The sequence below is a fragment of the Pollicipes pollicipes genome, unplaced genomic scaffold (assembly GCF_011947565.3).
Source record: "Pollicipes pollicipes isolate AB1234 unplaced genomic scaffold, Ppol_2.1 Scaffold_6138;HRSCAF=7277_pilon_pilon_pilon, whole genome shotgun sequence".
Lineage (NCBI taxonomy): Eukaryota > Metazoa > Arthropoda > Thecostraca > Pollicipedomorpha > Pollicipedidae > Pollicipes > Pollicipes pollicipes.
In genome coordinates this window covers 23,345,259-23,367,217 of record NW_023596818.1, presented here as the reverse complement: position 1 = coordinate 23,367,217, position 21,959 = coordinate 23,345,259, and the positions used below count along the sequence as shown (strand labels likewise).

General features: G+C 57.3%; 1 protein-coding gene across 1 annotated transcript in view; it reads right to left on the bottom strand.

The window, feature by feature from the left end:
* Positions 1-475: 475 nt before the first annotated feature.
* The window catches only part of stmA (Protein EFR3 homolog stmA), an 80,232-nt gene continuing 58,748 nt past the window's right edge, over positions 476-21,959 (bottom strand). The window contains 10 exon segments of the mRNA XM_037229930.1: positions 476-1,269; positions 7,319-7,480; positions 14,310-14,421; positions 15,164-15,354; positions 16,193-16,318; positions 17,053-17,284; positions 18,132-18,265; positions 18,267-18,305; positions 20,740-20,873; positions 21,386-21,544. Coding sequence (XP_037085825.1) covers positions 1,132-1,269; positions 7,319-7,480; positions 14,310-14,421; positions 15,164-15,354; positions 16,193-16,318; positions 17,053-17,284; positions 18,132-18,265; positions 18,267-18,305; positions 20,740-20,873; positions 21,386-21,544 — 1,427 coding nt within the window. The 3' untranslated portion in view covers positions 476-1,131.

The window sequence follows — 21,959 nt, the reverse complement described above, 5'->3', positions numbered from 1 at the left end:
TGCTGGTGTACCGAGCGTCGATAACTCTGCATAAACACTCCGAACTCATAACGCCGAAAAAAGATCGCAGGCTTCTCTTGCTTCTGTGAGGTGCAGATGAAGCCAGGCCGCCGACGACTGGGAGTAGAGGCGAAATGGAGGCCGAAAGACACACGGTCTTCGATCAGCAACGCCGTCAGTCACGGTGCTGGTGCTTATCGGGATCCACTGCGAAATCCCGCGGCATCCAGAGCCGTTGGCTGTGAGGCCACACGGCGCTAGGCGATAACTATGGAGTAACAGCGCGCAACGGGCGTATAAATTTCACGTATACGCTAAATTTTGCATCCGCCACACGATGATGGTATCGGTTTTGGCGCTTCGCCTACATTGGTCACATGGCGTCCATCGTTAGCCATAAGGGCAGGTTACTGTTTCATAAACAAGTTCGCATCAAACTGCTATTGAATGCCGTTTTGGAATGTAGAATTCGACCAAATCTTTTGCCATTGTATTGTCCAGCAAGGTAGACGCGGCAAGTAATATTCTGCACACACAGATGCGCGATCACAGATAATTTCCCACACACATCTAAAACATCGACGACTGACTGAATTCCAACCTAGGCACCGCCCAGAACACGCCAGACCAGCAATACAATCACGACAGAGCTGAAGGGGTAACGGCAGCGGACTACACATGCCGCAAAAATCAGAGTGCGCAGAAGGCGCACATACTAATCAACATCGCAGGCAACAGGGCACACAGGGCGCGACCAATGTAAGCAAACCACGTGGACCAGCAGCCAAAAAGCGGCGCCAATCTCGGAAGATGGCAGCACCAGCGGCGCGACACCCTGACCCGGCACGCAGCCAGAATTCAGTTCGACGCACCACGGACCCTTGCATCACGCACTGTCCGCAGGAGGGCGCAGTAAGCACTCCTACCCCGTGGCCACTTTACTTCGGATGACACTTGGCAACGAGTCCAAGCAAGTTTAAGCCTCATGGTGACTCCTCCCGGTAGTTTAGCTAACAAGCATAACACCATCGAATAGCGGCCAGTGGGGTACGCCAACGTGCGCCTTCCGACCGTGCCGCCTGCGGCGATTGGGCCGAAGTAGCCGCCGGCGGGCTCCCGTCGGCAGCCGGCTCAGTACACGAACAGCTCGGGGAACTGTATCTGCTGCAGCGACGGCGGCGTGTAGACGGTCGTGGCACGGCCGACGCCCTCGGCCGCGCCGCCCAGCTGCGAGAAGATCTCGTCCAGCTTGTCCCGAAGCGTGTCCACCTGAAGATCGAGGGGATCGACTCAAGATGGCGACGCAACTCAAGATGGCGATGCAGCGACTCGGCACTTGAGCTGAGGCTCCGATGGACAGCGGCTCCGTTGCAAATGGCTTAAAATGTAAGGCAATATTTTCTAAACTTCAAGTTTATTTGGTGTCATGAATTGAAACGACCAAACAAAACCCGCCGATTTTTAAGCTGACACTATCAATGTTCTAGAGACCCGTTCCATTGGTGTTCCAGATACCGCCGAACGTCATTTATTAGCGGTAAGCAAGACATCATGGGCGTGACCATGGGCGGATCAAGGATTTCGTCAAGGGGGGAGGCACGGGGCATTGAGGGCCCCCTCCCAAAAATATCCTTGCATTTCGGTCATTACATTTTCAGGCAAGTTGTGTGTAATATATGTATCTATATATACATATACGAATGTACATATCTACTTCTTCATTCATTTAATAAACACGGAAACCTGTCTTACCGTGCACGGCCCTATACAGCAAAGGCGTGCTGCGCATGCATACACGTAGAGTTAGCTCATTTTCTACAGATTATTTTAAATGCTGTGATTTTGAGGCCAAGTGCTTCGGAATAACAGGCAAAATAAACTTGAGTTGGCAGCTAACAACCATCAAAACCACGCAACGACTTGATTCCTAGCTCATGTATTTACGGCTAGCCGGCTGAGCGATGTAATCAGCTGATGGCTGATGACTAGTGCATAATTTTTCCCTTTGCTATTGAGGAGTACAACATATCGAAGCATTCAAATATGCTGCTAAGAACATGATGCACTAGTATAATAAGTGTCACACACTCAACAGCCGATGGAAATGACACACACGACGTCCGCGGCGTGCCAAATAACGTTCGACAATCGCGGGTAAAAATTCATCAGCGCATATTCGACTGCTGCTCTAAGGCGCAGGCACCAAGGGTAAAAGGGACGGAACCTGAGCGATCATGGGTGCCGCCGGAGGCAAAACAAAGGCAAAAAGGCCAAAAAGGCAAACAGGCTCATGTCAACAAGTATAAAGTCCTCAGAGCAAGCAAAAGAAATGCAAAACCAACGTGGGGGCCCTTAAACGACCGGTAGTCCCCCGGATGTCCGACGTATAAGGCCCCGGCCAGAGCACAGGACGCTCTGAGCCAAGGGAATTATCCAAGGCCACGAATTAATAACCCTGTGCGATCAAGAAAGCACGGGCAGCTTAACAGAAAAACTTCGATAGGAGTGGAGGGTCCTCCGCAAATGAGATCAAAGGGAAAGAGCCCTTGATTAAAGGAGAGGGTTCTTGAGCATCGAGTGTCTCGATGGCTTACCTTATAAGTGCCTCAGCAACAGCACAAAGCCCTCCAAGCAAGTGGAAAGAACCCGATACTAATATGAATGGCCCCTGAGCAATATGAATGTACCCTGGCATGTGGGGTCCCGGAAAAAACGCATAGAGCATTTCGGGCGAATGGGAAGAATCCGTGGAGGAAAACTGATCTGTCAACAGTGCTCAGGCATAGAGGCAGATAGCATCCCAACAGCACATTGAGCCCTCCGAGAAAATGCAGAGATCAAGAACAACGTGGAAAGCTCCTTAGCGATCAGATCGATCGGTCAAGTGGACATATAGGGCCAGGCAACCAACAGCCTAATGCCTGTAGACGGCGTAATGGGCCCCAAAATTTCCTCCAAGCAACGCTTTCTCAATCAGCGAAGAATGAACTACGTTTACCTATGAACTGTTTACTTTTGTTAACAATGTTTCTTGATCGTCTGTAGACCCAAAGACACTCAATTTGTGTTGTTCTTTTTTGTCAGAAAACTGCGTCCGTCCGGCCGGTTATGGGCCCCTTCGGAGCCTTTAGGCAACCTCGGCATGGTCCATGGGGCATGGTCCCGGTCCTTCCCCCTCCCCCCCCCCCCCCCCATCCTCTGCATCCGCCACCGGCCCGAGCAGCTGAATAGATGGGGCCCGCCAAGAACGTAAGGCCATCCATTCAAATAAGAAATACACACGACGCAATGTGTAGGGCTCTGAACGATCGAGTACGCCAGAACAGGTTAACACATAGGGCACCCGTCAAGAGCGTGAGGCCCAAAGACCCAAGGCCCCGAATGATCGAGTGTGCCCGAGTAGGGCAACAGATAAGGTTCTCAAAAGGAGCGTAGGGCCCTTCATTAAAATAGCAAGCACCCAAGACCTAATGCAGAGGCCTCCGAATAATCAAGCGCGCCCGAGCAGGCTAACAAGCAGGGCTCCAACAAGAGCGTAGGGCCCTCCATTCGAATGGGAAGCACCGAAGACCCCATGTAAATCGCTCCAGAATGATGGAATGTGCCCGAGCTGCTTATCAGAAGGGGCCCGACAAGAACGCAGGGCCCTCCATTGAAATCAGGAGTAGCCAAAACCCAGTGCGGAGGGTCTCCGAGAGATTGAGTATATCCAAGCAGATTATCGGGCAGCTCAGACAGGAGTGTAGGGCCCTAAATTCAAACGCCAAGACACAATAAACAGACCCCGAACAATCTAGTGTGACCGAACCGGTGAACAAATGGAGTCTCCAAGTGCGTGGGACCCTACATTCATATAGGAAGTACCCAAGGCACTATGTGGAAGGCCCCTGGATATTCAATTGTGCCCGAGCAGGTTAACAGATGAAGCCCCGGCTAGAGCGTAGAGCCCTCCGTTCAAATATGGAATACCCACGACACGATGTAAAGGGCCCCGAAAAATCGAGTGCGCCAGAGCAGGTTGACAGATAGGGCCCTCGAAAAGGGCAGTGGCCCTTCATTCAAAAAAGAAGTACCCAAAAACCAGATGTGGAGGTCCCCCACGATCGAATGGGCCCGAACATCTTATCAGAAGGGGACCCGACAGGAGCGTAATGCCCTCCATTCAAATAAGAAGTACCCAAAATCCGGTACGGAGGGCCCCCGAAGGATAGAGTGTACCCGAACGGGTTATCAGATGACCCGGATGGGAGCAGAGGGCCCTAAATTCAAACACCAAGAACCAATGTGCAGGGCCCCCGGGCAATCCAGTGTAGCCAAGGAGGCGAACAGAGGAGACCCCCGACAAGTGCGTACGGCCCCATTCGAATAGCACGTGCCCGAGGCCCAACGCAGAGGGCCCCCAAACGATCCAGTGTACCCGAGCAGGTTATCAGTTAGGCCCCCGACAAGAGCGTAGCCTCCCCCCATTCACATAAGAAGTACCCCAGACCAAATGTAGAGAGCCCCGAATGATCTAGTGTGCCCGAGCAGGTTAACAGATAATGTTCCCCAAAAAGAGCGTTGGGCCCTCAATTCAGTTAGAAAGTATTCAAGACCCAACGCAAAGGACCCCCGAATGATCTAACGCGTCAGAGCAGGTTAACATGTAGGGCTTCCGTCAAGAGCGTAGGGCCCAAGTTAACATATAGGGCTTCCGTAAAGAGCGTAGGGCCCAGGTCAACATATAGGGCTCCTGTCAAGAACGCAGGGCCCTCCGAGCAAATGCAAAGAAATAAAGGGCAACGTGGAATGCTCCTTAGCGATCGAAATTATCCTGCAAGTGGGCATATAGGTCCCCCGGAAACGGCATGGGCCCCTAGGCAGTGTAATAAGGCTTAAAACTTCCAGTTCACAACTTTTACAACCATTCAATAACTTTCTTTGACTTCTCATAGACACTTCACTTTCGCTCATAACTTTTCCTGGTCGCCTGAAAGTCCATAGGTGCCCAGTTTTGTTGCTTTTTGTGTTAAAAAACTACACCTGTTCGGCCGGCCATGGGCCCCTCGGAGCCAATGGGCCCCTTCGGGGCCCTAGGGGGGGGGGGGCATGGCCCCGTGCCCACATTTGGATCCGTCCCTGCGCGTGAAAACCTCAGCCAAACATCCTTTTGGTTAAAAACACCGGTTCGCAAGAGCTTCCAGATCCATTCACCACCGTCCGTAAGTTCGATTTTAAGTAGCTGATAACCCCCAGTGATTGCTCCAAAAGATGACCGAAACTATTTCAAGCTAAAGAGTAAAGTTCCTCGACAAAGATTTAACCTCCCCGCCATAGGTGTCATCACATTTATCAAGCGAGGAGGCCAAAAGCATAAAAAGTACCTTTGAAAGTTCACCCAATACGAAATGATTACAGATATTATGCGCGTAATGCCAAGGTGATGATGCACATTTTCCAAATGTCATTTTGAGGAGATGTCAGGGGAAACTGGTGACACTTGCTTACACCTGACTAATCACGTCTGACGAAAAATTTCGAGCTTTATGTCCTGGAGAAAAGAGAAAACAGCGTTTCCAAAACAAAGAATTTCTGACCCGCACAAGCGCCTAGAAAACAAGCACCGTGAGCATCGCCACGGGTCTTAGGTCGGATGAGGACCTTGTGTTAAAAGGCCTTTGTGTTATGGCCTTCTGGACTAAACGGCTGCCTCCTCACAAAGGGACCTCTCGCGTAGTGTCGTGGTCAGGGGCGTTGGCGGGGGAGGTGCGTCCCCTCATCACTTTTTTATGATGTGTCCACGTGTAGGTGAGTAAATGTCGGCAAGTAAAAAATATCGAACAGAGACCCTTAATAAATACAGGGAGATACACAAACAAGCAAAAGGTCTCCCTATCCCCGCACAGGGGCTCCTTTTCAATTCCTGTCTCCTGAGGCATCGAGTAGCCTCCTGATTTGGAACAGGACCTTTCCGATCCACAAAAAGGACCTCCAAGTCCGGTACAGGGCCCCACTATCCCAATCAGTCTCCGTTCCTTACTTATCCTGATCCGAAACAGCCGCACTCTTACGCAAGGGAACACCCTACTGATATATAGACGGTGTCTCACAATCTTGAGCAGGGATCCTCCGAGCCAGCGAAAGGGCCTCCTTCACGCAAAATAGGGTCTCCCGATCCAGAGAACGGGCCTTATGATGTAGATAAGGGTCTTCTGAGACCATTTTTTTTTTTTACTTCCAAGCTCAGCTATCCGGGCCTCAGTGACCTGAAGTTGGTAACCTATGTGTGGCTACAAAACTTCCAGTGCGGGCAAACGAAGCGTCCAAACATGTTGCAGGGACAAACGCAAATTCTTGTCCCCGCTGCCTCCTTGCTGCGCCGTCCCTGATACGAGGAAACATGTCGGCACTCTGCACTTCTTTGGATCACAGTACAGTGCAGGTGTGATCCCAGAGCACCGCAGCCTGGCACACCACAGCACTGCAGCGGTATACCACAGCTGGGCCGGCCTTTCCAGAAGCCATGGTAAAGCCAGCATCCGCAGAAACTTTGCAGCGTTAGGAGCAGACTGCCCGCCGAAAGAGCGCTCTGTCCAGGACTGGGAGACATCACCACATTCTGTACATTTAAATAATCACATTAAGTACGTCCAATTCCTTTAAGGAAACCTTCCGTAACCAACACAGCGGCTTAAAGGGATAGGGCCCGCAGAAAGTATACTTCACCTATATACTGAAAACTGTTTTCACATCCACATCCATTTCATGTTGTCTATCTTGCTGTGCCCGGAATTATCTCTATAGCTGTACTAATTCAGTACGGTTTTGACTTTAGGTAGGGCACTACAGAAAGCGGACGCACTGTTGTGCCACTTCCATAGTGGCTACGCTTCAGTCCATACCGTTCAGCCGAGGGCAACGCGCAAAACAAGACACAATTTCGATTGTTCTCAAGTTCTGGAGGCTGAAAAGCGGGTTTTCTGGAATCAGTATTTGTGTTCATTTTATGAATCAGCCCAGCCCAGCCCAGCCCAGGCCCAGCCCAGCCCAGCCCAGCCCATCCCATCCCAGCCCAGCCCAGCCCAGCCCAGCCCAGCCCAGCCCAGCCCAGCCCAGCCCAGCCCAGCCCAGCCCAGCCCAGCCCAGCCCAGCCCAGCCCAGCCCAGCCCAGCCCAGCCCAGCCCAGCCCAGCCCAGCCCAGCCCAGCCCAGCCCAGCCCAGCCCAGCCCAGCCCAGCCCAGCCCAGCCCAGCCCAGCCCAGCCCAGCCCAGCCCAGCCCAGCCCAGCCCAGCCCAGCCCAGCACAGCACAGCCCCACCAGGCCCGGTCCGAGATCTCACCCCGGCGTTGCTCTGCTGGGCGAGAGCGTGCAGACTGAGGCTGCGGCAGGCCTCGGTCAGCCGCTGGCGCTCCTCCTCCTGCTCGGCGCGGTGCTCCTCGGGCGGCGCGCGCACCAGCTGCTTCATCGCCTCGAAACACACGTGCTCCGGCGGCGGCTTCGGCTTGGGGCGGCATCAGACACGCGTCAACGACCAAAGCGCCAGCCATCACGTCTGACTCGACGTACGGATGGCGCGTCAACAACCAAAGCGCCAGCCATCACGTCTGACTCGATGTACAGATGGCGCATCACAGGCGATGACGACGTGCATGCGTGGGACGCAAACAGTGCGACTGCGTTTTCAGGTCTGGATATAAGTTTGCATGGCATGGCCAACGTAAGCTGTTTTGCAGGTCAAGCTTATCATCACAGTTAGGTCGGAGTTCTTGAGAGCAAAGCGTATATCACAACTGATAGGAACATGACATTCCTGGAGATGTCATAAAACAATTTCAAGTATATGAAAACGGTCCACGAACGTCTTTATAGAAATGGCTGGAGTCGATGGATCAGCCCACTTAAACTTTTACCAATTGCAGCCAAGGTCTTCGCGTAATGGGGAAGACCGCTCATATTTGTTTTAAACGAAAGTTCGGTTTTGGTATAATCCACACATCTATGATCCCAACAGGCTAGTGTTTGATGCATGAAATATTTATGGAAACAAAATAATAAACAACAAAAAAGTAAGCCAAAATCAGCGAACAGCACACGTCCACCTGGCTGTCATTACTGAGAACAGAAAGGCGAGGCTGGAAGAATGCGCGACAGCTCGCAGAGGTGACCAAAAACATACATCTGAGGCATGCAATTAAAGCGACCTTTCATGCCGCACGATTCCCGCTCGCCGTTCTAGCGGGGAAAGTCAATCACATCACACTGCGCAGAGGGAGAAGCGTGGCACACAGAGCGGACAGAGGGAGCGCGCGGCACCCCGCGGACAAAGGGAGAGCGTGGAACACCCCGCGGACGGAGAGAGCGCGCGGCACCCAGCGGACAGAGGGGGAGCGCGGCGCACCCTGCGGACAGAGAGCGCGCGGCACCCAGCGGACAAATGGACAGCGCGACGCACCCGCGGACAGAGAGCGCGCGGCACCCAGCGGACAAATGGACAGCGCGACGCACCCGCGGACAGAGAGCGCGCGGCACCCCGCGGACAGAGGGAGAGCGCGGCACACCTCGTGGACAGAGGGAGAGCAGTCGGCAAACCCCGCGGACGGAGAGAGCGCGCGGCACCGAGCGGACAGAGGGAGAGCGCGGCACACCCAGTGGACAGAGAAAGAGCAGTCGGCGCAAAACAAGCCGGCATTTGCAGACACGGCGCCTCACACACACACGCATCCAATTACATCGCAGTGCGCAGCGCTGCGGGATGAGCAAACACAATCTGCTGCTGAAGGAAGCTTTGCACCGGTCCAGGGAACGCTGTCGGGCACGGTGGTGATATTGGAAACACGTGCCAGCCTCGTCAGCGGCAGGGAGAGCATGCCAGGCGGCTGGCGGAATCGGCACAACTCGGGAGGCCGGACTGTCGAGGCAGGCGGCGTCGACCGTACGGACCGACTCCGTATCAGGGATGGTGCTCCCGGCAGATGGCGACACAGCACGCCCAGCGGCGACGCCAGGCGTCGGACAGACACACTGGGATGATCGATAAACGCATCGGCAACACGGACAGACACACTGGGATGGCCGATACACGCATCGGCAACACGGACAGACACACTGGGATGGCCGATACACGCATCGGCAACACGGACAGACACACTGGGATGGCCGATACACGCATCGGCAACACGGTTAAACACGCGACAGGCGTGGGCGTAGTCCCGAAGCGACAGGCGTGGGCGTAGTCCAGACGCCAAAGGCGTTAGCGTGGTCCAGGCGCGACCGGCGTTAGCGTTTAGCGTGGTCCAGGTGCGACAAGCGTCAGCGTTTAGCGTGGTCCAGGTGCGACAGGCGTCAGCGATTAGCGTGGTCCAGGTGCGACAGGCGTTAGCGATTAGCGTGGTCCAGGTGCGACAGGCGTTAGCGCAGTCTGGACGCGAATGCACAGCAGCGACAGTGCGCGAAAGGACACCGCTACGAAGGACGGCTCAGCGTGGCGGCGGTGACAGCGGAACAACGCCCCGCCCGGCAGCTCACAACGCTCTTCTTCAGATGCAGCCTGGGCATACTGAGCAGCATCCCCCACGCTGGACACGTGCCGCTGCACATGCGTGGAATGTCTTTTAGACTAGCCCGGAGTTTCAAATAAGGACAACCGCCTCGTGGTGCTCAGAGGCATGGGCGACTCATTCCGTGCAGGACGTCCAGTCATACACCTCCGGAAAGTTTTTCCACCAGACGGCCCACCTTCCGCGGCAGCCGACAACAATGCTAAGTATCGCCACAAAAGAGCAGAGGTGGACGAAAGCAGACGCTGTGCACACGACATCGAGCAGGGAGCCACTGAGAGAGCTGAGGACACCGATGCCGGCCAGGCGGCGCGTACCTAGCTGGTGCGACTGACGTACTGCACTGCCTCCGTTTAGCGGTCGACACTGACAGGCGCCGGCCAGACGCCACGTTTGTACTGTATTCCGCGCCAGCAACACGTCAAAACGAAGGCAGCTGATGGCGCCGGTCACGGGCTCGCGGCGGTCCGGCTCAGCCGTCCGAGCGCACCTTCCACCAAAGGGCCGGACGCAGCCGGCACGCCCTACGCCGCTGACACCAACATCATCTGTACAGGCCGCTGGACGTCACCAGGCTCACGCAAGCGTCGGCGCTGTCCTGGCAGCACGCCGTCGTGCGCGCGTCCTTCTCATAGCCTCGATCTGCTGCACGCCGCGCCACCGTCCGCTGCGTCCAAGACCCCTGACAGTGGCGGCGCAAGCGCCACACGGATCGCGGTCGCCAGCTCCAACAAGCTCCGTCAGTTAAGCGCTCGGGGCCGGCTCCGTGCCCAGGCGAGAGGCCTCAATCGGCGCCGTCAGAGTCACGGCGAGTCCGTTCCTGAGAGGGCGGTCAGCGTGGCGGCCGGGGCAGCACGGCGGGCGCCGCTGCCCCGACCACCACGCACTGAGGAAGGGGAGTGGGCGGGGTGGGTCGGGAGGAAGGGGGCCTCCCGGGCTCCACACGGGCGGGCGGGCGGCCCGGGGTGTGCGCGCGTCAGCACATGAACTCCCGGGGGCGCCGCCCCATGTGCTACAGCACCACTTGGCGGCGCGGCGGCGGGCGGAAGTGGCGCGGCCGCGGAGAGCCGCAGCCGCCGCGCTGCCGCGAGTCCCGGCAGGCACGCACAGTCTGAAACAGCCGGCCACAGCGGCCGTCACGGCCCGCAGCCGCCCGTCCACGACCGCGCGAGCGTACAGGGCGCGCGACGTGCGGGACAGCGTCCGCACGTGGTGCGGGAGGCCGACACGCCCGGGTGAGGCAGCTGCAGCGCCACGCCTGTTCAGCGCGGCCGCACATCGAACGAAGGGGAGACGTGCAAACGGGACTGCGGGTCAGCCATGCTGCGACAGCCAACACCACATGGAGCCGGACGCCGAGCGACTGAGGCACGACGCCAGCCATCAGCTCAGGCGGTCTCCGACACGGCTCAGACGTGCAAGTCGGCAGGAGTGAGAGGGCACGGCACCATATGTCAATGTGTCTGGTTCGGTGCTAACTGAGGCGCAATGACATTGACAACAGGCGAAGTACTAGAAGAACTAGTGCGTGGGCTAGCCAACTTCGCCCCCAGCAGCACAGCGCATCGATCTGCTTCGGGCCCTATTGCTGTGCGCCAACCAGGGCGCTGTTGTATACCGATCCCATCGCACGTCCCGCTGCAGCGAAACTGCGTCCGACTCTGCCAAGGCAGCGTGCGCTTCAGCGACTTGTAGAAAACTCAACGGAACCGAGGCGGTGCATGGGAAGAAGCAAACCACGACTCGTCCAGCCTCTCTCTCTCTCTCTTCCCTACCCCAACGCCGGACGGGATTCCAGGCCACAGAACCTGGCGCTGCATACGGAGTAATGGAGCAGCCCCGGCCAGCAGCTATCTCCAGCAGCCATCATCGGCAATTACCGTCAGTGCGGGAGGCAGCCCAAAGAGCGTACAACATACAGCATGCAGGCCTTACAAGCCCGCACTAACCCTCCGCTGCAGACCTGGACAGGTCGGACTTTAATCGCTTGGAAATCTGAAGGAGTGCCTCCAGGGACTTCACTATCCGCCCAGAACGGCGCTTGGAGCCGCCATTTCCATTGGGAGAAACATATTCCCAAGGTCGGGTTCCTACGGAGCTGTCGGAGCCGACTGCCATGGTGGGAACAGTGTCTGAAGGATGAAGACCATGTTGAGAGGTGAGGGAGGCTCAAGCCCCTGCATTAACTAACCCATTATTGAGAGCAAAACGGCTCGCACTGTTGGACTGCGACCTCGTAAAACTTGCGCGACCTCAGGCTAACCAGCCCGCGGCACAATAACGAACACACTGCGACATGTTTTCGAGTGAGACCGTGCGACGCGCCGCGCTCCGCCGCAGCCGTCTCGGGCGGCGCCCGGTGGCGACCCGGTGACCCAATGTCCGGACCACAGACGGTCGAAATAACTCCACGTGCACGCGACAGACTCTAGGTCAGTCTCGCAACACTCTGTTCGGGGCTGGGGTCACGCTCCCACCAGAGCAGGCGTCCCGAAAACAGGCGCAAAAGCGACGGGGACGGCAGGCACCAATCAGTCCGAAGGGAAAGGCTATCTTGCGAAAATTGCTTTCCTGGTAGCGTTGGCGCACAACGCCTTAAGTATACGTGTCCCTGATATACGTGTATACCTTACCACAAGCAGCGTGGGTGTCGCGAGCCTCCGATGCGAGCTGGTCACTGCGGGTGAACTCAAAAGCCCTGGCCGCGGACCACCGTACTACGCTCGGTTGGCCTTACAAGCGCGGTCAGCCCGGGCGATTTTCGTCGACAGGTCACGAAGGACAGCCACCCGGAGGAAGGCTAAATGCCGGCGACTCAGACTCGTGATTGGCAAACCTCAACTTTGATTGTCAGCAGATCATTCTGACACAACTCGGACCACGGCGTGAGAGTTCGCCAACTCTGCAATAGCCAGCAGTGATAAGTAATCAAGCGATCGTTCCCTCCCATAGCTCGTGGCCGTCCCAACAGCACTGCTGACGACAGCGGAGGTGTGGAACTCCAAGTCTGAGGCTTCGCTGCACGCCACGTCCGCGGTGAGTGGTGCCAGACGGGCTATAACACGCGCCCGAACTCCCAGAGCGGGCGCCTGGCGATCCCACCCGGTCGGCCTCAGGCCACTCCAGCTGATTGCTACAGTCTGGATGGGTCTGGCAAGCACCCTTGGCCATTGTGTAAGCAGCGGAGCAGAAGCCAAGGCTGGGGCAACAACGGCATACTCGGCTTGTCGGTTTGTCGCAGGAGCCGCCCACAGCGCCCAATCGTCGGCGAGCTCGGCGCCGTACCCGCCCAAGGTGGCGATTTCAGCTTTTGTGGTTAAGCCACGATCATGAACGGCGAACTTTGATCTTTGGAGTATTGTCGTGCGGGGCTAACTCACGGCAGTTCCCGTAAACGGGTAGCAGTCGTCCCTGTGTAGAGAACTCAGGCCTTCAGGATTATCCGCTAGCACGAATGAAATTAGCCCATCTCACGCCACTGTAATCCCATGCACTGGACAAAACAGCCCCATTCTTTACCTAATTGTTTTCGGGAATCGCTCCGACGCACACAAAAGCAGGAGACCCCCAACAGTCGCGTAGCAGGCCCGAGTGATAAACATAAAAACAGAACGCAGCTATTATCATATCGCATGTTTTTAATCATACGACGACCAACAGCCACAACTAAGGAAAACCCAACAATGGTAGTGTTTCTCCGAAACTGCCTGAAGTAAGACACCAGCAGAATGTTGCGGTGCGCCGCCGCCCAATAACAGCAGAGGAAGACGCTCAATATGTTCACGCTTCAGTGCGCAGCGCACGTTCAGTGCACATTCAGTGCACAGCGCACGGCGCATGCATGCTGACGTGGCGGTCGGGAGCGCACAGACGCTGAACCGCACCAGGACAGAGTGAGCAGCGTCGTCTCCGAAGCTGATGATGGAAGTTCGTTCAGAGCAGCACAACAAACGGCAGAGCACGGGCAGAAACATCTAGCGGAACTTGCGACATTCAGATTTGCGAGGCAGCGGACAGCGACAGGAACGGGGTGAGATAGCTGTTAAGCCGTCTCAAAAAGCCGAGCCGCATATGAAAAAGTCACAATGCAGGCGCTTGTAAAGCTCACGAGAAACGGAGGCATACACGGGAAGGTCAGGGCCAGGTAATCAATAGCCAACCAAGCCAGCCACCCAAGAACGAGAGCGGGCAAATGACATAACCAACGCAAATTATGAGAAAGGCTGTCAGTTCCTGTACGAACGGGACACTTGCAATTCTCACTGGAGTCAGTGCTGTGTAACAAACATAACTAATATGAAGGGAACGATATTTACTCACGAAACATTCGTTAAGCCTCAGCTTAATCACGTGGGTGACAAGAAACAAAGTTTGGCAAGCAAAATTACAAGCAAAATTACTTGACAACAAAAATAGCCAACAGTTTAGTACCACTTCACATTTGGTGCTATTAAAACCAGATAGGGATACTTTTCACCCAGCTTAAGTAACGATACCCGACATGACACCACGATGAAAAATGTTGCATGCATTTTGTTCACCACACATTCTGACTCCCGCTTTCTCTTACAGCAACGGGAGTAAGCTAACTCGACAAAAGCCCCGATAACAGACAAAACAGCGAAGTACAGAGCCGTGTTCGCGAAACCGACGTCGGCAGACTCCAGAACTCGGCCGGGGGATGGGGAGGGGGAGGGCGATGAGGTCGGCGGCGCAGCGGCGGCCCGCCGGCGCGCCCCCGGAGCCGCGGCCGCCGCCTGGCCAGCGCCTCACCTTGAACAGGCCGATGGAGGAGGACATGCTGTCCACCTCGACGGTGATGTTGTTGAGGTCGCGCTCGCTGCCCTGCAGGATGCTCTGGCGTTTCTGCCACACCGACGCCGAGCTGCGGCGAGACAACAGAGGCCCGGCCGCTGAGGCCTTGTTCGCCGCCGGCGCGGTGACGGTGCACGATAGTCGAGCAGTCTTACGGTCAACTGAGCATCGGGCCCGTGGGGACACAGCGCGTCACCTCGACCTCACCGCCGCAAATCAGGTGGCATCACTTGTATCGGTTCACTGGTCGGCTCGACATGCGTTTTCCCAGTCGCGATCGCGTACGAGGCTCCCCGCACCCCGCCGAGGTACGAGACACCCCGCCGAGGCAGATTGCCGCGCGTGAGCCTCGGGCTAAATGGGGCCTTCCACGAACCATCCGAGCGCGGCATTCCCGACATCCAGGCGAAACCACGGCACGCACCCCATTGCGTTATCTTAGCCCAAAGGGTGGAGCGAGCCCGTCGTCACCAGAAAGTCTGTGGTCTCAATAATATATCCACAACCAAGCATTCGCATTCAAACTATGCCCAGGGCGGTCTGACCGGTGGCCTTGTCCTCTGCACTCTAGCTCCCTCTGGCTTGTGCTCCAGGTGCCGAGATCTCCTTGTTGCTGGGATTGCCTGTGGCCGTGACCTCGGCTGACCCGGACCTGCGCACTCAGTTCCCCACTGTTTCCGCTTCCTGGCACCGGAGCTTCCGTCAAACTCCGCTCAGGTAGGCCACGTTCCCGTTACGTTTCGCAGCTGCGACCCTGAATCGCCGCGACCTGCCGCTGCCGGTACGCCCGTCAGGTCGCGCCGCCGCCTCACCTGGGCATCATGTTGCTGAAGGGGGTCTGCAGTCGGGAGGCGTCCAGGCCGTGGCCGGTGAGGACCTCGGTGAGGCGAGCCTGGTCCAGCAGCAGGCAGGCGTCGGGCGGCTCGCGCCCCAGCGTCGGGTCGTAGTGCCAGGTCAGGTCCGGCAGCAGGTGCGGGCTGCGCTCGCGGCGCGCCGACACCACCTGCCGGCCGGCCGACACACGGCGCTCACGGTCAGGTCACGGTCACGGCCAGGGCAGGGCGGGTCAGGGCCACGCCAGGAACGATGTAGTGTATGAATGTCTCTTGACTGCACCACTGCGAGACAGCCACTCGAGCATGGACAACCGTGTCAACCAGGACAACCAGCCGTTGATCGACACATCTAGCACCTTGGCTGGTCTATCACGAACTATCGCGCATCAGCTAAGTACCAAGCATGATCTTTATCAGCCCATGGAGGCTAAGACAAACGCTACGATGAAAGGACGTCCGACGTGTTTTGAATGATCCGTTCCATGACAGGAAACCCACTACAGTTGCGCAGGCGTTGACCAGACATAGCACCCAAAGCGCGGTGTTGAGGTCCACAGACCACGCTGCCGGCACTGTTGAGGTCCGCGGACTGTTGAGGTCCGCGGACCACGCCGCCGGCACTGTTGAGGTCCCCGGACTGTCGAGATCCACGAACCACGCTGCCGGCACTGTTGAGGTCCCCGGACTGTTGAGATCCACGGACCACGCTGCCGGCACTGTTGAGGTCCGCGGATTGTTGAGATCCACCGGTCACGTTGCCGACACTGTTGAGGTCCGCAGACCACGCTGCCGGCACTGTTGAAGTCCGCGGACTGTTGAGATCCACGGACCACGCTGTCGGCACTGTTGAGGTCCGCGGACCACGCTGCCGACACTGTCGAGATCCACGGACCACGCTGCCGGCACTGTTGAGGTCTGCGGACGCCACTGTCGGCACTGTTGAGGTCCGCGGACGACGCTGCCGGAATTCTGTTCTGGCCCGCTTAGAACGGCGAGCCGTCTTACCTGTTTGACGTACTGGTACAGGGCAGGCACGCTGCACTGGGAGGAGACGAAGTTGGCAAACGTGATGGCCAGGATGTGCAGGTTGATGCGAAGAGTCTGACTCATTTCAGAGTTCAACGCTATCTCCTGAAACGGTAGCGCAACCCTGCCCGTAAAACTTCTGAAGGAGTTACTACAGAGTGCCCTCTTCAAAAATTATTTCATCCCAGGACACCGACAAAGTCAACCTGAGCACAAATGGGGAAAACGCAAGTGTGTTATACCAATATGACTCGCGAAATGGCCCAAGCAGTCGATTTGCGCTCAAAATACATCAAGATGAATAGCGCTGACGCCAAGCAACTGATTACAACACGAAACTAACCTTGCAAACGGTCAAACCTAATGTAGCTTTGATATATTTCACGACGCATCAAACTGCTGAGGTACTTGCAATGTATCCCGACAATAAGGTCAGGGGACACCGAAACACGGCCGGTATTGGATATCAAATCCCAACCTTCCCGGGGGTGTGCAAACCAATGGCCCATCATACAATGCTCAAAACCATCGAGCTTCATATTGGTGATAAATACCAGACTACTGTTCCCCTCCAGCAGCCGCATCCCAAGCCACTAACGTTGGGCCCCAGGTGACCTGAGGTCCCAGCCGGTCGGCCCCGGTGGCCTGATGTCACAACCGGTCGGCCCCGGTGACCTGATGTCACAACCGGTCGGCCCAGGTGACCTGAGGTCCCCTCGGTCGACCTAGGTGACCTGATGTCACGGTCAGTCTACCCAGGTGGCCTGATGTCCCAGCCGGTTGACCCAGGTGACCTGAGGTCACCGCTGAAGGAGTGCGGCCGGCGGCCGACAGCTGACCTGCATGTCCAGCGTCAGCCGCAGGACATCCGGCAGAAAGTCCGGGCAGTTGACCTCGAGCCAGAGCAGCGCCAGGGTGGTGTAGATAGCAGTCAGGTTATCTAAGCTGTTGTTAGCCAGCTCCAGACTCTCCAGCAGGCAGAGCAGCATCTCAGGACCGTTTCGCTTGATGAACATCACGTCCTGGCGGGAGCACTTGTGTACCTGCAGGTCCAGCTGGGTGATGTCTAGTCTGCAGGGCGCGGGAGGGGCGTCAGCGGCGACGCCGGAGCGGGAAGCGGCGTCAGTGGCGACACCAGAGCGGGGAGCGGCGTCAGCGGCGACACCAGAGCGGGGAGCGGCGTCAGCGGCGACACCAGAGCGGGAAGCGGCGTCAGCGGCGACACCAGAGCGGGGAGCGGCGTCAGCGGCGACGCCGGCCCTCCGTCATGTCCTGACATCGGTCCCGACATGCCAAAGCCTGACAGCACCGATCTGACACCAGGCCCCCGGCACCCACGGCCAGTGTGACACCACCGACTCGACACGACCATCTGACACCAGGCCGGCGGCACCAACGGCCAATGTGACACCACCGACTCGACACGACCATCTGACACCAGGCCGGCGGCACCAACGGCCAGTGTGACACCGCCGACTCGACAAGACCATCTGACACCAGGCCGGCGGCACCGACGGCTATTGTGACACCAATGGCTCCACACGGCCATCTGACACCAGGCCGGCGGCACTCATGGCCAGTGTGACACCAATGGGTCGTCACGGCCATCTGACACCAGGCCGGCGGCACCGACGGCCAGTGTGACACCACCGACTCGACAAGGTCATCTGACACCAGACCGGCGGCACCGAGGCCAGTGTGACACCAATGGCTCCACACGGCCATCTGACACCAGGTCGGCGGTACTGACGGCCAGTGTGACACCAATGGCCCGACACGGTCATCTGACACCAGGTCGGCGACACCGACGGCCAATGTGACAGCACCGACTCGACGCGGCCATCTGACACCAGGCCGGCGGCGTCGACGAGCTGTGCGCTGGCCGCGGCGCAGCGGCGGGCCCGGGCACGGGCCGTACCTGGGCTTGTCCAGGCGCGCCAGATTCCCCCGCCGGTCGATCAGCGTGTGCAGGATGCGCTGCACCAGCAGCCGGATCTCCGGGTCCGGCGCCAGCGACATCCGCATTAGCGGGTCCAGGAACGACAGCGGGAAACGTGGTGGCCAGGTTCAGCGACGTGTACTTGGTGCCCACCTGCGCCGACAGCCGCCGCCGGTCAGCCGCCAGCAGCGGACGACACGCCGCACAGGTCACGTGTGGTATATGTGAGATGTGGCAGAGCGGTGTCTTTGCAGAGGGTTACAGCGAGTCGATGGACTTAATACCGCGGGTGGCTTGAGTGAACGCTGCTGCATGATTGACAGGCATTTATTCTACCCGGCACGTCGCAGATCAATACAAAATGGCTGAACTGAAGATATGAGTTGGGAACGCCCAAAACGAGCATGACTCGTTATTTCTAAAAAGGAACAACGCGAGCGAAACACGAAGCATGGTTCATCCCTTGATGGCAATCTGAAGGCTTTGGCAAATATGCCTGCTCAATAATTTGGTTCCAATATCCATGGGAGTAGAATGAGGGCCGGGTCTCCTACCCCGGCCGACAGCACAGCTTACCACACGGTCCGTGTTGGTCATGTACGAGGCGCAGCCTAAGACGCCACAATGCCATATTGCTGGCAATGACATAAGGCTGGTATACGCCAGGACGCTGCATATAAGTGTGAAGCACGATCAATAAAAGCAAACATTATATTCCCTATCTTGATTATCCAACGGCGCATCGTGGTAGTTTCAGTATGTGATGACTATTGATCAGTACATTGGGGCCATTTTGGAAAGCGTCTGTTCTGACATAGCGGAAACAATTCGTGGCCAGACCTACGCCATCCAATGTCTCTGCAAATAAAAATGACAATAAAACTTGGGAGATTCGCCGTGAACCAGCCGAAGCGCCAACAGACCCGAGTCTGTCATAATAATAACAATAATGATGACGGTCCATATGACCAGATGGCCCATAATAATAATAATAATAATCATCATCATAATATAATAATATATAATAATCATCATCATCGTCGTCAAAACAAAAATAATAATTTAATAATCCCAGTACATGAAGGTTCTGCTTAACAGTCGACAACTGAGATTGAGGAGATGCAAGCTTACAACCTAAGATCAGCCGTGTCAAAACGGAGAATCCCCCACCACAAAGCACCCATCAAAGACCACACCCACGCCTGCTGCCATCCCTGATTATGTCTGCAAGCAGTCTATCAAGTGGAGTTAGTCCAATTTTCAGTGAGGATGCTGTGAATAAAGTCTAACCAATTAAAGACAAGCTTTTTACAAGAAAAAGCAGCGAACGTTCGCTCTCAGTGACGTCACTTAGATGCCCCTCCCACCTATTCGCTCATTCTACCACAGAGCAATGGTCTCCAGGGTCTTCGTAAACATGGCACAAAAATGCGCCATATTCATCCCACTCTCAAATCTGCCTATATCGCAGCCCTGCCTATTCGAAGACAAAAAAAGATACCGAAGGAAACAAGTACCTGCTCGAAACATGACTGAGACACCAGTGTCAGAAACAGGCTGCCAATGGATCATTACGTGAGACCCGAACGAAGTACAAACTTAAATGTTTTAATGAAGGCAAGGATCACGTCGGAAAAAAAGGAAAGGTTTGAAAGAAATCGGGCAGAAAACAACAAAAAATCCACAAAAAGGCTGATATTTGCTCTTAAAAGGTACCTGGTATATTAACGCGTAAAAGAAGTTTAAGCTAACCGAGTTGAACTCAGCTATATGTGTAATATTTCACTGCTTTACACGAAGGTGGCACTCACCCGACATTATTCCCTATGACGTCATTTACCCGAAATCATCGCCTTTGTCATTGAGCGACATCATTCCCTATGGCGGCATTCGCCTTACGACGGCTTTATCCATTATCCGTATCCGCGCCCAGCACACGGCTTTTTCCGTTGTGGCGTGAGCGGGACGGGGCGCTTGCAGCACACCCAGCACACGGCTTTTTCGTTGTGGCGTGAACGGGAAGGGGCGCCTGCACGCCGGGCGCGGCCGCGCGTGTCGAGCTCGGCCAGCTCCGGCGCTGAAGAGCGGTATGCCCTGGCGTCATTACCCGCGCGACAGCCGGCCCCCAGCACAGTGGCGAGCTATTTCGGGCCAGGCAGGGGCGGCCGGCCGGCGTCGACAGACGCACGGCCGGCTGCCGCATGGCGCCGACAGCGCACCACGCGCCGTGAGGCGGGGTCCGGCGTGGCCGCGTGTGAGCTGTCGCCCGTGACGGGCGGCGCTGGCGGCGAGCCTCATTAACGGACGGGCCGCCCGGCTGCCTCCAGACCGCCGGCTACGCTCGGCCGGCTGCGGACAGCGCCAATACGCTCGGCAAGGACGGTTATTAGTTCTGTCAGTGATTTACGTCCGGCCCAGTGATTATCGAGCGCCCGGTCACAGCGCGCCGGAGAGCCGCTCCCGCGGCATCTGACGCCGCCGCCTGTGGCGTCCTGACCCACCCCGCCCGAGCCACGCGTGTGCCGTGTCCTGTTCCACCCCGTCCGAGCACGCGTGTGCCGGCCTGTGGGCCGGCGCGTCCGACTACCTTGAGCAGACTCCTGAGCAGCATGTTCTGCAGCAGCACCTCACTCTCGGAGTCGGCCTCCAGTCGTTCCCGGTCGCCCGGGTACTGCGGCACCTTGCCCATGATGAACATCATGATCTCGATTTTCTGGTAGTCTGGCGCGGAGGACACGGGGACAGAGTTAGCGGGGGGAGCGGGGGGGGGGGGGGGGGTGGCGCACGGCGCGGACCGTCGACAGCCGGACTCAAGCCTCGCCCGCAGGCGGGCGGGGACAGCGGTCAGACATCGCCCCACAGCCGGAGGCGGCCTCGTCCTGAGGCGCACACTCTGACATCGGCGACAGACGCGCCTTGCCATGCACAGCAAACTGCAGACTTGAGCGGGCGGGCAACGCCGCGGGCGTTCGCACGCGGCAGACTGGCGTCACATTTGTGACGGAGCGCCGCGAACGCCGCAGGCGTCGCCCCGTCGCTGACCCCGACCACGAACGGACAGCGCGCTGGTCACCGCCCCGGGCCGCCCACCGCCCACCACGCATCCCCAGCCCAACGGCCGCCCCCCGTCGTGGTCAAGTCCCCTAAACACTCAGCGTCCCATCGCAGTGGACGGCGATGCCTCAGCCCCCACCACCCGGCCACCCGCCGCCGCGGCCGAGCGCGCCACCCACCGGGCAGGTTATTGGCGAACTCGCCGAGCGCGTTGATGAGCGCCTCCTGGTACTGGCGCTCGTTGCGCTGGTCCTTCTGCGTGCCGGCGCTGCGGTTGGTGGTCACCGACTGGCGCAGGTGGCTCAGCACCGAGTTGATGATCTCCAGCACGGACGGGCCTGCCACGACAGGCACGGTTATGCAGGTCACACGGTGGGCCACACGGTCGGTGCCGGAGACGGGGGCGCCGGGCGAAGCAGGGTATCAGTGCGGCCCACGCTCGCCGGATGCGAGCGGCCGACTCCGCTGCCGGCCAGGTTGGGCCGACGCCGCCGGACTCAGCCCGACGGCGACGGCCGTCTGTCAGATCGCTCCGGTCGTCTGTCAGATCACCACGCCCGTCTGTCATATCACTTTCACGGGCTGTCATATCACTACGGTCGTCTGTTAGATCGCTCCGGTCGTCTGTCAGATCACTACGCCCGTCTATCATATCACTCTGAAGGGCTGTCATATCACTACGGCCGTCCGTCAGATCGCTCCGGTCGTCTGTCAGATCACCGCGCCTGTCTGTCATATCACTACGGCCTTCCA